The following is a 16,219-nucleotide window of genomic DNA, read 5'->3' as shown; positions in this document are numbered from 1 at the left end:
CCACTGTCCCTAGCAACCTGCCAGGAAAGCCTGGGGTTGCTGGACTGGGCCAGCAAGACGCATGCGAGCGGATAGGCCCTTTGCTCCAGGCCACACGTGGATGGACCCGGACCAAGGGTTCTGATAGTGGGCCAGGAGGGGCTGGGAGCCTGGCCCGTCTCCAAAGGTTGGCCTACGCCGCATGCAACGGAGCTGGAGCTATCGGTGTTGCTGTCGCTGCCCTGAGCCTTGCCACCGGTGCACTTGCCACGCTTGCCGCCCCTGGAGCTAGTGGTAGGCTGTTGCGGCTGCTTGGGTTGTTGCAGCGTGGATGAAGAAGATGGCGACTTACCACCACCTGAACCGGAGAGGGTTGTTGCAGCCGGAAGAGAGGGTTGTTGCGACTTGCTTGGGTCGATAGCGAGCTGCACCGCACAAGTAAAGGTGCCGTGCTCCAGCACAACGTTGGCGAGGTCAGCAGTGATGGCGCTAATGAGCCACATCTTGACGACACAGTCCATGCGCTTGAGTCGGGGGTGGCCGCATCGGTGAGGACGTGATCCTTAAGGGAGTACTTCCCAAGGATGAGGAGGAAGGCCTCACGCTAGCAGGGTAGAAGGAAGATGACACGTCGAGGATGAGCTCGTGGATATTCTACACCGCAATAGCTTGCACATGTAGATTTATGACAGCAACGGCTTCACGGATTAGCAGGGCGTCGAGGACGTTGGGCTGCTGAGGGACGGAGACCTGTGACGCATTACTGTCCTCGGCATCAGGGACGTGATCATCATCTTCAGGTGGAGTGGCGGCAGCGCGCTTGCACAAGGTGTACAAACACCCATAAGCCGCGTCCTGCTCCTTGGCCGCGGTTGCGACCTTCTGTTCGGCCGCAAGGGTGGCGTTGTGGGCCTCCTTAGCCACGTGGAAATGAGCCTCCTTGGCCTTGCGATCGTCGGTGGCGTGCTTCAATGGGGCTAGTCGGCAACGCGCTGCGCGTTAGCAGCAGCGAAAGGGGAAGATTCGACAGGCGGCGAGGACTCATCGACCATGGTGTAGCGTAGGGAAGGTGCGCATAGGGAGGAGCAACGCCAGGATCAACGCGCTAGACAACGGAAGGTGGTTAATCCGATGGAAACCAGATACGTGATACCACGAAAGCAATGGAAATTGCGTGAAAATAATAGGTTGATTGATTGTGCGCGAGAGCGTAGGATGCGTGTAATTACTCCCATCATCAGTATACCACCGTGCGTATATCTACATACTTATTTATCACTTTGAGTATGTTCACACACTAATTCTAGAATACTCCAAAGCAAAATATATATGAAAAATTTCAAAAGCACCCCTAGTTTTTAAATATATTTTGATTATACCTAGTTTTTAAATATATTTTGATTATACCTTGTTATTAGTATATAAAAAATTGTACATTGACACTATGTATGATCACATACTCAATGTATAAACCACCACCGATGGTCTACTATCATCACATACTAATATGTATGTACTTTTCGTTGGGTGAGATTCATCCTATATACGCATGTAGAAGTAGCTACACACGTGTATGTGAGGAGATTTTGAGGTGTATAGAAATAGAACCAAAACAAGATCTCATATCTCTAACCAACCATATCTAGGGCCGGGCCGGGCACATGACCCAAGCACGCAAGACACGTACACTGTCTAACATAGACCATCCAAACAGATGTAATTGCACCAATGCAACTTAAAATCAAATGAAATGTTCTTATTTCAAATTAACATTCAGCACACTACAATAATGAGCACACCAAGTTTTCCAAAATTATCTCAAGTTTCTTCGTAACTATCAGAGATAATTCTTCAACCTTTTGTCTTTTTTTTTTTGGGAAAATCATTGGATAACTTTTCCACACGATTAGTGCAATAAACACGGTAGACAATTTTAATAGAGCTGGCAGCATGCATGTGAACTAACCCAGTAACTCAAAATGAAAACCTCCAACCAGACCTTATGAATCGCAATTTGGAACCACATCCAACAGAATGTACACATAAAAGGCACTGCAATCTACATCCATTTGACTAATATTAGGTGTAAATACAGAGTTGCATCAACTAATCCAAACTCTTAGTATTAGACTATCAAGATACACATCAACCATGGATATTTCAAATTTGCGGCTACAACTCCATGTCTCAACCATTCCACATCAACCATGGATAGTATTGAAGCACCGAAAAATGCCTGCATTCATAATGAGATGTATATATGAGCAGCAAAATCAAGAGAAACATATTGAACAATGATCAACGCGAATTTCACAGGCATATAGAACAGAAAATCAGAAAATCTTGGCATACCTGGGTAAATGAACTAAGATCTGAAGATCATGCAAATATATCTGAAGACATTTTGTGTTGCTAGATCATGGCATGGATTCTTTCTTCACAATTTCTAACGCATTTTGGTAGCTTGAGATAACTTTCACAATCAAACTCTGATGTATAAATTTTCCAAACAAATACAACTGTCAACCATATATACATGTTAGCAAAAATAAACGGATAACTACAAGGCCTATTTGCATGATCTTGTTCTATGAAACGTGAAAGCAGAAGGGTGAGGACTATCAAACTAGCTTCCTTGTGATATTCAAAGGAAAGAATGTTAGTCTACTAGTACAGTACTTGGAGAATATTTGCGAAATCACTTCCTTTAAAGGACAGGAGGCCCTAGTCAGGTTTTGTGTATTCAAGCAGCATATGTGGTGATCTGTATATGTTTACCAATGTCCAATATAGGACTTCTTCCACTTCTAACTCGCCTTCAGCTCTTGCTGCATAAATGCCTTCACAGATGTCGAGTAGCCTACAAAAGGCAGGTATATCATTCTTAATCCTAGAAAAACAAACATTGGCCATAAAATACATTCCAAAAATGTGTCAGTATGTTTGTACTGTGACCATTTGAATTTTGTTTTGCAGCCTGTTCAATTTGTTTGGTAGAACGCGAAAAAGATTGGCTTTCAACTTTATCATTTCCGCAGCATAAATTTGCACATCAGTAACGCAGAAAATTAGGGCTTCAGAGATGTGCATATGCCTGAACTTTTGAATTAGGACATAGTTTTGGCCTTTTGGGGCAAAGTTATCTCACGTCACCCCTAGAATCTAACATATGCTGCTATAAGGTGTGAACAGATGCCATCTGCAGTCACATCTGTGGTTCTGGGTGAACTGATTCAGTCAAGGGGAGGGTGTGGTGCAGCAATACATGGCAGCACCAAAGACTAGTGACAACAGAGACGGCTGGAATAACAGGACACCTTTTAACACATGGATGTTATGGTGACAGCTTGCCATTGTGGACGGTGCCAAGATTTTCCTCCTCTACTGTGCACTCCTGGCAGCCACCATCATGCTCTCTGTGCAATTGATCTCTCACAATGATGATTACAAGCACAAGCAACTTATTAGAACACTGTTGCATCGTGCCAGCAGTTGAAACAACAATGTGAAAACTTAGCATCTGATGCAAGTTGATTTGGTGAGAGGAGCTTGGAAGTATGAAACTTCCTCTTATTATTGTGGTTGTCTAGGGCCTATTTCGATCGCAAGAATAGAAAAAACACAAGATTTTGCAGAATGCAATTGGGTAATGAAGGATAGAGAAATCAAATGATCATTTGCAGAACTGGATCAGTTAAACTTTTATCCATGAGGTTGGACCTCATCTAGAAATACTCCAAAATTCCTATACAACAAGCTAGTCCAAGATGAATTTCATAAGATTGTGATTCCAATCCTTTGTTCCAAATGGCTTGATAGGAAACTTTCCTATGGGAAATGAATCCTTCAAAATTTCTACATTCCCGAAAGGAGGCTTTAGTGTTCCCATTTAAGAGATAAAAAATGAGGCTCTAGTGTTCCCAAATCAAAAGAATGGAAGAGGAACTGGATGAGGATAAAGAAAGAAGTAGGGGAGGTCGTACATTTTTTAGATGTTGACCCCCAACATTAGCATGTTATGGAGGAATTTTGGAATCAGTTGGATAAACCAATTAAGGAAAAAATTGATGGTAGAATTAGAGATAGATTCTTTCCCAAAAACATGAGACCAAATGTTACACAGATACTTGTTCAAATTTTGACCTTTTTCCACTGTTGTTTACTTATAAAGCTCTCTCTATACCCACAAAATAAAGTAGAACATTCTCACACATCTGAAATACCTGTCACAAGATGGAAGATTCTCATATGGTATTCTCATTCTCAAGTCTGAGCACTGCAGCCTAATAAATCTTGCAACAGCTAAAACAAAAGTAATGTATAAACTCCATATGCTAAATTTGCTGAGTGTTTCACCAATAATGCCCTCTGAAGAGAAAAAAATATACGTAAATTGTTAGGAGGACGATGATAGCAGATAAAGTTTGTTCTGATAGAATTACAACTAAACTATTTAGCATACATTTGAGTTCATATGATAATGGAAATCAATTAAAAATAACAAACTAAACTAAAAAAATGAAATATACAGAAATCTAAGTTAAATCTCTGCCAACAATGAAAACCATTGGATCACCTTTTGTGTGGGTTTGTCATCATACCTAAATCAAATAAGCCCAAATTTACGAACTCATTGTAAATATGAAAGTCGAGATGTGCTGCTAATTTTTTTTCAAAGTTACACCACATCATACAAATGTCATGCATTGAAAGCGCAAGAAAACAAAAGCAACTGTCAGTATATCAGACACAAGTTTGAGGCAATGCCAGAGACGAGTAGCATTACTAGATATTTGTGTTTGTTAAACGATCAATAATTCAAACAATGCTAACTTATAAATCATTTTTATCAGCTATTATTGGCCATGCTAGAGTTGGCAGGGAACTCATCAAATTTGAGATCAAGGATAGATACGTACGAGGTGTCTCCTCAGACACAACTATGGCCATGGGACCATTCAACCCTTGACAGCCTGCCAAATCTGAGGGGTTTGTATAGAATGACCACCAAGAAGTACCATTATTCAATAGCAGTTCACCACTTACTGAATCTATCTGCAGTTATGGACATAACATAACAAAACAATTTAGCTTTTGTTAAGGAAAGCTAACAAAAAATGTAAGTCCAGAATTTTGCTGCATACCGCTGCTTCTAGTCGTCGAACTTCACCTGATCCAGTAACCCGAAAGTACCTAGGGTAAGCATCAATTATGCTGAAGCTGTTTGTAGTTCCATTAAGCACTTGTTTAACATCATCTACACTCGGGCAGTGTTCAATAGGGGATTCATATCGCACTAATTCCTTCCCTTTTGGTCGAGCTCTGAGAAAATCCCAATTTAAAATAAGTTCCATCTTTTCAAAAAGTGTTTCTCTCCCAAGGGATTGGATAAATCTGCTTTGGACTGGAGGAGGTATCAACCACATTGTTGATGCATCAGGTTGACAGCAAATCAGCTGAATGTCATCGACATTATATGCCCCTAGGTAACCTAGAGGATCAACATCACCGTAGGCCTTCAAGTACTTCCAGGGTATTTTTTCACAAGCGGTGGTCTTAAACAAGGTTAATCTTCCACCAAGTGCCTTTATATCAATCTTAATACTTACATCAATAACAGGGTTGGCAATATTTGTAGGATTACCGCTACTGTAAATCTGAAATTTTGGAAGACAAAGAAGCATCCTCAAACATTGCAAGAGCTTATACAGGTTAGACTGGGTATACAAGAACAAAATTTGAATTCAGGGAAGTCAATGGTAACCATTTGACCAAGGGAAAAGGGGAACAACATAAATGCTTGAAATCGTTAGCTTTCGCTATTAGCAAAGTAAGTATGCACAATTGAATCATATGGTAGAGAAAGGCTGTTACTGAGGTATATCTTGTTTTCTCTACTCAATGGAAAGTATATTTGAGGAACAAAATGAGGGACATTGCTCTATGGTTTGTTAAAACCATAAAAATAAAGATACAGATGCAACAAGTATCCAGTTAAACAACTAGTGTTTGTGTTGTCATGGAAAAGGAAATGCGACTGTAAATAAAAGGAAATGTGACTGTAAATGAATAAAAAAATACAAATAAATGTAACTATTGTGGAAGATTGTTGTATGCACATACCAACATAGGAGCCCAAATAACACAAATAAGTACAAAGAATAAGCATATCCCACTACAGAACTTTGTCAGTTTTGTTTGCTTTTCTCCTTGTCGATGATTTGCTCTATTCAAAATTGCATCGCATTTCACAAGAAACAAGCTTGCATATATGTCCTCCAACTGTTCAGATGAATAAAAGTATCATATTGCAACATTTTATGTAGCAATGAAAACAATACTGTAAAGGACAAATAAATAAATTGTTGGAAATGGGGTTTCCAGAAAAGGAGAGAAGAGAAAGAGAAGCTAGGGGGTCCTTTGGGTCCTTTACCCATCTCATGACCCCTTTGGGTCCTTTATAATAAGATAGTAATAAAGTTTGTTCAGCTATTTGTAATTCGTGATTTAATCATGAAACATGCTACGTTTAATGTCAGATTGCTAAAACAAAAAGGTGGGAAAGGAACCATTTGCATGGGAAATGCTTCAAGAAGTTATGTAACTGTGCATCATTCACAACATACTAAGACACATATAGTGGTTCAACATACTTTAAGGTTTGTTTCAGGGCCTATATCCCAAAAAAAAAGTGATGATTAACCATGTAACCACAAAAGAATATCGACAATCAATACATACCTTTAGCCAATCATACATGGTTAATGATGTGGTTGTGCAAGACCAATCAAGCACACACCGCAATTCATACAAGAATGGTAAAGCTCGATACAGCCGGAAGCCCAAGTAATTCACTTGTGTTACTTTGCTAGTCAAGAATTGTCTATATAAGTTGCTCTTGTTTGGAATGCCATATCTGATCTGTAATGCCTGCAGTGCTAGGGAAATTGATTTTGTAAGGTAGATAGCACGTAGTACAAGTCCTCCAACATCCCTGTGAGCTAACTCCATTCCCCAAGCATATTCAGTGACTGAATATGTGAAAAGCACAAGGTTAAAAAGATAGAAAACAACTTTCCCGGTGGCAAAGGACCATAGATATATAATGCGGTCAACCACTATTAAGAAAAAGAGAACCTGCAAGAAAGGTAGTACAGTTACTAAGGGAGGCAAGAGCTCATAAGATGAAACTTAAACAGTAAATTACTAAATTAGCTTGTAAGTACAAATAACAGTGTTAATGGGAAGGTGCGCTCACCATTAAGATGAATACAAATTCTTTCGGGAACTGATCCTCCAGCTGGTAAACTTCCAAAAACTCACTCTTATTTTTTAGGACAGATTGATAGAACATCGCAACAAGGAAGAAAACTGCCAGGTCAGCACCAAAATAATATGCGTAAAGATCGATCTCTCTTTTACCCCCACCTATCACTGAGACAATTGGGTAAGGAAAATTTATTTCATCAAAAAGTCCAGCTTTCTGTGACTCATGAATCTCCCTTTCTACATCAGCTGCTGGAGTGAGTGATTTGTACCATCCTGCTGGTTGGCATTCTAAAGGAGCAGCGTAAACAACTTCTAGTACAGCAAGAGCCATATTAGAATTTTCTTTGCTTTTCTCAATACTTTGAATCCGGACTTTGCTACAACAGTGGCAAGAGGCAGGCAAGTTAGCCTGGCATCTTTCTTCATGTGCAATAGCAAGCACCCTATTTATGGCTGACTCTATCCTCTCTGGCTGGATTCCATCTTCTGGCCAATGGTTTACCTCCATTGTAACTTGCACAAAATATGGTGGCGATTCTGCTCCATGTGTTAATGACATCCAATATCTAGATAAGCCTCTAATGATCATCCTTAAGAGATTCATTATGGGCAAGTGCAAACTTTTTAGCCTCTCTCTCCAACTGTAAGGGATACAGCGTTTCTCTTCAATGTTGTTTCTTGTGCTGAGAAAACTGAATTCTGTTACCGGAACCCATTCACCATCTTTGGCAGTAATAGAGCTCTGCAAGAGAGTGGATATATAGACTAAAAAGAGAGGCAATATGCTGACAACAAACGATGCCTTTATTTTATCGACAGGGAAACCTAATCTCTGGAGAAGTGATAAATGTATATTCAAACCACAGTGCTGAATGATAATCTGATATATGTACTGTGACAGAATGTTGAGCTCAGTGTATATCAGAATGATGACCCAAAACAAGTAACTTGGGCCATAGTTCACACAAAGAGCATATAAGAAAAGTGCCCCAAGGTACACCATGGATAGCAAACTAAAATTCCACAAAAAAACCAGAACAAAACAGCAATAGCAAACATAATCATAATTACTTCGCATCTGATACCATATATACCGAAAGATCACACCAATTGGCATGCTTGATTTCACTTTAGTCCCTGAGGTGTCTGAAACTGAATGTGTTCTCGGCAGCTGCCCATCTTGTGTTTCTGTCTGACTTTCAACAACATCATAAATGTCACCTTCTGCAGGATGCTCATTGGAGTGTGGTTCATCTGGATCAATGTTCAAGAAGCTAACAATATTTGTGACTGCCTGGTTTCCAAATGACTGAACTTGGGAGACACCATCACCAATCAATTGTACAGCTGATTTTAGTGGGTTTTCCTTAGGTTGTCCCCTTGCCTTCTCCCATTTGGATAAATTATAATTAACTTTTTCATCACTCTCCTCAAACTCAGTGATCTCAGGTGTCGAACCCAGGGAATTTCTAATATTATCAGTGAGCACAAATTCGTCACTTCTCCCCCTGATTGGTGATCTCATAGTATCAGATGAGTGCTGGAACATCAAATCTCTCATGTTCTTCTGTGTATCTGCTATAGAAAATTCAAAGGACTCTGCTGACTCTGTGCTTCCAATCTTATCTTGCTTTGTTGGTGATCCAGTCTCATTATCTTCATGTAGGGTATCAGTATCGCTATACAGCTTAGTATTCCTCCTCCGCCTCAGGCCCTCATTGTGTGATGTATCATTTATTGGCGTGAAAGAGTTCATTCTGTTAAGCTGACTTTGTAAATTGTACATCTCAGACTTCATCCTCTCCACTTGCATGTTCCGCTGACGTTTATGCTCCTCAGACCTGCGAAGATGCTGCAGCTGCTCGGTTTTCTTTAAAGCTTTTTTTTCCTGCTCGCGGACCATAGCACCAATTTGCTCTGCTTCAAGGTATCTTGACACATAATCAAACTCACCAGAGCTAAAGATGTAGGATTGAACAGACACCAATAGGAAGATCACTATTTCAACAAAAGCTGACCGTGATGTTATCTTAAAACCGTAGTCATACTTGTAGAATCCAATTATTTCATACAGGTAGTCAATTTGATCACACATGCCAGAACTAAACTGCCCAACATAAGGAGATTGATAGGCAAGTGACAAAACAATGAGAGCAAAATTATACATCCTTAAATACTTGAAAATCTTATTCTTCTTCTTCAATATTTCAAGTCTCATTCTAAAGAAAACCAGAGCAAATCCAAGGTAGCCAAGGTGCAGAACATCATACTCTAGTGTACCGGTGATAGCGATTAATGCCAAAACTATGTCTAATAAATGGCAATAAGCATAAAGCCGTACATAGTCAAGAAATGTCCAAAAGCTTTTTGTTTCCAATGAGAGGTCCCTCCAAACTACTGCATTTTTCCTTTGGGACATCATCTGGCGATATGTATCTGAGTCTGAGAAGACTGAGAAGCGGTCTGAGCGAAGCTTAAAAGAGGAAAATATAAACACAACGTAGTAGCTAATCAGCATTCGAGGGTCATCGACAGTTATCCCTGCATCATTTAGATGCAGAAATAGTTAGTAAATGTTCTGATTTAAGCGGAACTTTAATATAACATCTAATAGCATTTAGTTACAGCAAAGAAAGGCCCAATGACATACCGAGCCAGCATTTTGAGCAGTAGTCAAAGAAAATCCTTGAATTCTTCCAGCATTCACGGCAATTGACTTCAATGTCATTGATATCATGAAACCAAGGCATCACATCGTTCCAAAGAGCAAAATATTCGAGTATTAGGACAGAAGCAAACAGAAATACAAAAAGGGGCCACACTTTCTGGATTAGATCTCTGTTCATAAGAATGCAGACTACGAGGCACACGATATAGAAGATCGATACCACATTCAACAATGTAAAGCTTGCCAATAATAACACAATCATGTTAATTTCCAGACCTCGCAGTTTGAAAAGATTTTCTATCCAGAACTTCATGTAACATTTGAATGTTATTTTCTGAGTTTCAAATCTTTCTCTTTTCAGAGAAATAATTCTTTTCTTATCCCAGTTGTGACTTTCTTTTGACAATCCCCAAATCTTTGCAAAGGAGTATCTTTTGTCCACATCTGAACCTTTGATGGCATTATCAACATACTCTGATTTCTGGGAAGTGTTGCCTAGACCCAGAGATGAACTGGAGCTGCTACCTATAAGACCTTGAACTTTAGAAAACAGCGAAGTAAACCTATTTGATGAATGACTTGCTTCATTGCTTCTCACAGGACTATAAGGTGAATTGGATGAGATAAACAGCTGGCAGGGCTCTTCCCATTTACCATTATGTACCAGAGATGTTGGCATCAAATCTAACCAATGGAAAACATTATACTGAATGGTGCAGGCCACAATCACCAAAACTTTTCCCCTAAGCCCATATTCAACACCCCAAAACCCAGAATCATAATATTTCAGACCAAGAAACACAGACAAGCCATAGAAGTGCTGATCAGGACACATTCGTGCAGGTTTGCACACCATTTGAAAAAGATATTCAGATGCAGCAAGTAAACCAGTGTAGACAAGGTAAACCTTTGAAGGAATTCGAGAAACTTTTGGTAACATACAAAACACAATGAGGCCTAACAGGTAAATTAGGCCAGATAAACTGATGGATGATAGGCAAGCATAAAAGACACTAACTGATAATATCTTATCACTGTGCCAAATCAGAAATCTTCTTAGGAACCCCAGAAGTCCAGATTCCGAAGCATCAGATACACCAAAGTTCTTGTCACTATTTTGCCTTCGTTCATAGCTGTAAAGTTGCATTACCACTAGAACAGCCAATGATTGCCAAACATTTTCCAACAAAGAAGCTTCAGGGTCAAATCCCAGATCAGGATATAGTTTAACAAACTTTGAGACTAATTGTGCAAAGATCGGTGAAACACTCAGGCTGTAGGTAAAGATAAAAACCACCGCGGCATATACTTTTAGCGGAAACCACAGTCGCCTTTTTGTCTTTTCCACAAGCTGCCTTCCAATTATCCAAAATAGAAGGAAAAACAGGTAACCAAATGATATATAATTAGGGGTCACCAAGTATAGAGTCAAAAGAATTGTCAGAAAAGCCACATAAGTTCCATATGAACGGTACACTGACAGAAATTTCTGACCAATTTTACTGAGATATGATGCAATTTTTTTCTCTGCAAAAAGAACAGAAAAAGGAAATAGCATGTTATGGATTTTCAAAAATGGCACCTATCTTGTATCCAAATCTGCATGTAATCCGACTTCCCTACTAGAAAGTAAAAAGGCAGACACCCTAGATGCTCTGACATACATCTTGTTTGGATTTGTGCTTGTATGAAAAATTGAGCCCAACAAGCCCACAAGAAAGAAAAACAAAGAAAAGGCACTACAGACACACTCCATAGTAGCTAACAATCAAATTGAACTTTTATTTATTTTCTGAACGAAGAATAGGTAAATGAAGCTGCAACTTAACCATCGTTATATTATATTTGAGAAAAACATAAACATCTTCCAAAATTTTAATAAATGTTTTTCTTAAATGTAGTGCCTCTACTAGGCTAATATGGAGTTTCAGTTATCCAAATAAGAACAAACCTATAGAAAGTGCACTTAAGAAATGCAAATCTTATTAAAAAGATATTATAAAATGGTGAGCAACAGGAAAGTTCTGATGTGACCAAAGTTTTATACGAAAAATACATTAGCCTTTCCAGTCATACTATTACACTACTAAAATCAGCACTGCAGGAAAAAAATTATATTTCTTTCTCGAACGCGCAGGAGAGCTGCGTATCATTCCAAACTCTCGCCATGACGTTCAGGATTAATGGCCGAAGGATAATATTTGAGGAACTTCAATTCTAGGAGAACTATACATGTTACATGCTTTAATTTAGCAATAAAAAGAGTCAAAATGCAAAAAACAATGAGGTTATACCATGTGAATTACGGCGGTCTTCATCATTTCGCGAATTTTGCGAACTATAAACTGATAATAGAACTGACTTGTTCAAACCAGCCTTAAGAATTGTGAATCCAACAGGTGGAGAAGGTGTGTGCCGCAGAACTGCTGATAGTGAAAAGAGCATCTTAAAACCATGACTATGCACAGCGCAGAAGCACACTATTGAGCCTATCCCTACGAAGTCCTTTGTTGTGGCATTATTTGAGAGACCTGCAAGATGTATCAGGGAGCAGATTAGGATAGGAAATTAATCATTCACTTCAAAAGAACAGCATGTCAATTTTTATGCCCATGGTTCACCATGTAACATATAATCACTTCATTAGAAGGAAAAATAACAGACAGATAAAACAATTGGGTCTTCTGTGGCAAGGAGGTTGTGTGTATTTTGGCCGTGGCACTAGTGTGAGTGGGGTGTGCGGAGAGAGGTTTTTCTAGCCTCTTCCGTTTCCTTGTACATTTTGTATGTTTTCTTCTTCTTACACCCCGTTTGGATGTAGATATTGAAGCATAGAATTGGGAATTCGTATTGAGTTCCTCCAATACCTGATGTTTGGATGGATTAGGAATTGGTATTGGAAACGCTCCCCAATGCCAAGCGGTATTCAGCCCCCTGCAGCACCCTTACCCGCAATACCGACCCCGATCCCTCCGTATTCGCTAGAATTGCCTCTCCTCCTCCACCACATCTCTCTGTCTCTCTCTCGCACCTGCCGCTTCCCCTCCGGTGCAAGCCACGCCGCCCCTCCGCCAGCCATGAAGCGACAGCTCCCCTGCACCCCTCTGCCGTGACCCATCTCTGCCTCCCTCCACTGTACCTAGGCGCGACCTGGCAATGGCGCCGCCGCTCTCATCGTCTCCATGGGCGGTGGAATCCACAGATGCAGCGAGCCCCTCGTCCACGACCGCAGTGGTGGCTATTGTCGCGAGTGAGCTTGGAGCCTTCGAGCTTGTGCGGCACGGCCTCCAGGTTCTCCGTTCCACCAGTTCTCGTGCCGCTGGGCACAGATCCGTGCTCTCGTGACGCCGGGCACACATCCTTCCACCCGGAGCATGATGCTCATTCGATTTCATCCTCTTTGTGCCTCACGGCCGTTCCCATTGCTCTACTAGTACTGGTACTGCAGAACCATTCAATCTTGGATTGGCTTCCTCGTGTACTGGTATGCGCTGACCTCCCTGTTCTTTTGTGCAAGAAATTAAGCCCAAATCTTCTCCATGTGATGTATGTTCAATCCCAGTCCTCCAACTCGTAGCCAGTGAACAAGGGTTGGAGTTGTGGAGCTCCGCTTCCATGGAGAGGTGATGGTCAATTTTCAAATCCACGATATGCACATCCAAACATGAATTAGTATTCATCATTTTATTCGATTCCAACTAACAGTTCCATCTGCCTCCAAATAACAGATTTGGTATTGAAACCCATTTCCAATACTAGTCTGCTTTGGTATTGGTACCCAATTCAATTCCAGCATCTCAATATGTACATCCAAACGGAGCCTTAATGAAATGACAAGCAGTTCTCCTGCGTCGTTCGAGGGGGAAAAAAGATAAAACAATTGGAGTGAACAATCCAGAAAAGCCTACTTCTGCCAATGTGTAACCTGGTTACACATGTAAGATCCCAGTGCATTTAAATGATCATTTTGGGTAACCTTATGCACGAGAGCATGATTCTCACCATTGTTGTTTTATCAAGTTTAAACAAGGATTTAAAAACACAATTGTAACTGGCTATCCACAAACTGTATCTTAGATTCTTTCAGATAATCTGGTCGGTTATCACATTTTTATCAATCGATCTCAGATTTATATTTTGAGAAGAGACAATTTATTTGATTAGTATAATTTATCTCCCATGGCGGCAACTGGGCGGGCAGAAGCGGTGTCCAGGGAAGAACAGGCGCAGGGGGAGGGTGGGGGCTGGTACACAGGGACAGCAGGAAGCCGAGGAAAGTCCCGTCTGATACCAGATGATAGGCAACAGATACTGGACTTTATTAGATAGCAATGGCGCAGGGGCAGAACACGTTCGCCCTCCCTGGGAGGCTCTGAACAGATGAGTTCTACTTCTGCTTACCCTTCTCTAATGAGGCTCGGCTCATATATATAGTCCGGCCCTGTTACAGATAGAGACCTGATCTTAACAAACTCAAAGTCATCTAATCCTTATCCTAACTAACTCTGCTAACAACCTGATAAGGTCAGGAGCAAGGATTAGGCCCAGCAACAGATGCTGGCGCCTCCTTTTTCCTGCGGCTGTCTACCTTGCCCACAAAAGAGTCCACAACATTCCTACTTTTCAATCTTCATGCCCGACCATGAGGTTCATGTCTCAGGTCTTTACGCCTTTCAGAATCATGGTAAAGTTTGTAGATAAGATGGATAGAAACCCAACATCAGGCGATTTAGTATCATTCCACTATGTCAAGGAGCTTCATTTAGGCCTAGTGCATTTTACATTTTTTTTCCTTCTTTTTCCTTTATAAAGCCATTCTTGGCTGGATATGCATGCCGCAGAGCCTTCGCTCCTTTGGCAGAAACCCATCACATTGCCTGATATGCGGTTTGAGATGCATTGCCTTGCTGTGTGCCTCACCCAAGGACCTAGGTTAACAGCTTTATTGTTTAATAGCACTCAGTAGCCATTTACGGTATAAATGACACACAAAGGTACCTCTACAGAGAAATGGATACAACACAAAATATAAGAGTGCGCACCTAACTGTGAGAGTACCTCCATTGTTAATGAACCACTGCGCTCCAGAGCACTGGACACTAGCTCAAGCTGAAGAATGTATAATATTGAAAAATGAACCTCGCAGAACAATACTAAGATCTGGCGTAGTCTCTTGTCGATTGAATGATTCACCAAAAACACCAGGAAAAAGCACACTGAGACAGAAGTAGATTAGTTAGAAATGGTACAGATCAAGTATATTACCAACAGCAATGAATTAATTTTAGGTTCCACAAAGTGATTAGTAAGATGAAGAACCAACTACAAATATAAAGGTTACAATGCAGAACATTGCACTTTTTGCAGGCCTGACTTGGTAAACACAAATGAGAGGACACATAAAGAATAGAATAATAATGTTAAAGGACATTGAAGACAAATACTTAGAAGAATAGGACCATTTTGCATGCCTAGAGCCTACAGCTTACAAGTTGCACTTAAGGCTTGCGAATCCTGGGATAACAAAAATAAACTATAAGAGCATCTGCTATGGAGACATCACAGTTTGATAGCATAAGTCATGTGTGTGTTGGGTGTAGTTGGTGGTGCATGTGCACCTTATAAATCTATGTAGTAGCTACTTATTCCTAAATTACCCCTGCTACCTACACCCTGCCTTATCTCTATATGTACCCCCCAAACTGCAATCTATGAGTGGTTAATGCGAAAGAGATCATTTGGGCCAATAATTGGTATCAGATCCTAATCTTTCCCTACCAACCCCTCTTCTCTCCCGTGCTCCCCACCTCTCCTGAAACCCTAGCCCAACGGCAGCGCGAGCCCACCCCAACGCAGGCGCACCCTCCCCGGCCAGACCCGGCCGGCGGACACCCTCCCCTACCCTCTCCACGTCTGGATCCAGCGGCACGGCCCCTCTCCCGTGCAGATCAAGCGGCAGCGCGCGTGGATCGAGTAGGGGCGCGGGTTGACCCGGCGGCTCAGGCGGCTCCCTCGACCTTCTTCCTCTCCCCATATGGGGCTCCAGGCGACAACACTAACCTGCGGGCGTGGCGGACGGCACTGACCCGCGAGCGCGGCGGATGGCGGCGGGTGCGCAGGGCGGCGCTGGCGCGACTCCGGCGGCATCCGTCCGCACACATGCCTCCTCCCGTGCTTCCTCTCGCGGCTCGATGACTTCCAACGCGAGGAGGAGGGCAGCGGTGGCGGAAGACGAGGCGGCTGCGGCGCGACGCGCGGAGCGGCGCACGGCGCGCCAGGAGCAGCAGCAAGAGGCGCTGCTGG

General features: G+C 41.6%; 1 protein-coding gene across 7 annotated transcripts in view; it reads right to left on the bottom strand.

Annotated features, from left to right (window-relative positions):
* Nucleotides 1-1,953: 1,953 nt before the first annotated feature.
* LOC101781232 (piezo-type mechanosensitive ion channel homolog) overlaps nucleotides 1,954-16,219 on the bottom strand; it is a 35,746-nt gene continuing 21,480 nt past the window's right edge. For 5 of the 7 annotated variants that reach the window (XM_022826938.1, XM_004968737.3, XM_004968740.3 and 2 more), the window contains 12 exons: nucleotides 14,959-15,132; nucleotides 12,211-12,447; nucleotides 9,899-11,443; nucleotides 7,238-9,789; nucleotides 6,721-7,116; nucleotides 6,103-6,261; nucleotides 5,124-5,636; nucleotides 4,899-5,034; nucleotides 4,203-4,347; nucleotides 2,758-2,839; nucleotides 2,332-2,498; nucleotides 1,954-2,215 (listed from right to left, as the gene is read on the bottom strand). In XM_022826938.1, coding sequence (XP_022682673.1) covers nucleotides 2,397-2,498; nucleotides 2,758-2,839; nucleotides 4,203-4,347; nucleotides 4,899-5,034; nucleotides 5,124-5,636; nucleotides 6,103-6,261; nucleotides 6,721-7,116; nucleotides 7,238-9,789; nucleotides 9,899-11,443; nucleotides 12,211-12,447; nucleotides 14,959-15,132 — 6,041 coding nt within the window. In that variant the 3' untranslated portion in view covers nucleotides 1,954-2,215; nucleotides 2,332-2,396. Of the gene's footprint in view, nucleotides 2,216-2,331; nucleotides 2,840-4,202; nucleotides 4,348-4,898; nucleotides 5,035-5,123; nucleotides 5,637-6,102; nucleotides 6,262-6,720; nucleotides 7,117-7,237; nucleotides 9,790-9,898; nucleotides 11,444-12,210; nucleotides 12,448-14,958; nucleotides 15,133-16,219 lie in introns of all 7 variants that reach the window. The other 2 variants (XM_004968738.3, XM_022826939.1) reach the window with 2 other exon arrangements.

Source organism: Setaria italica, chromosome V, assembly GCF_000263155.2.
Source record: "Setaria italica strain Yugu1 chromosome V, Setaria_italica_v2.0, whole genome shotgun sequence".
NCBI classification, from domain to species: domain Eukaryota; kingdom Viridiplantae; phylum Streptophyta; class Magnoliopsida; order Poales; family Poaceae; genus Setaria; species Setaria italica.
This window is presented reverse-complemented; position numbering and strand designations above follow the sequence as displayed.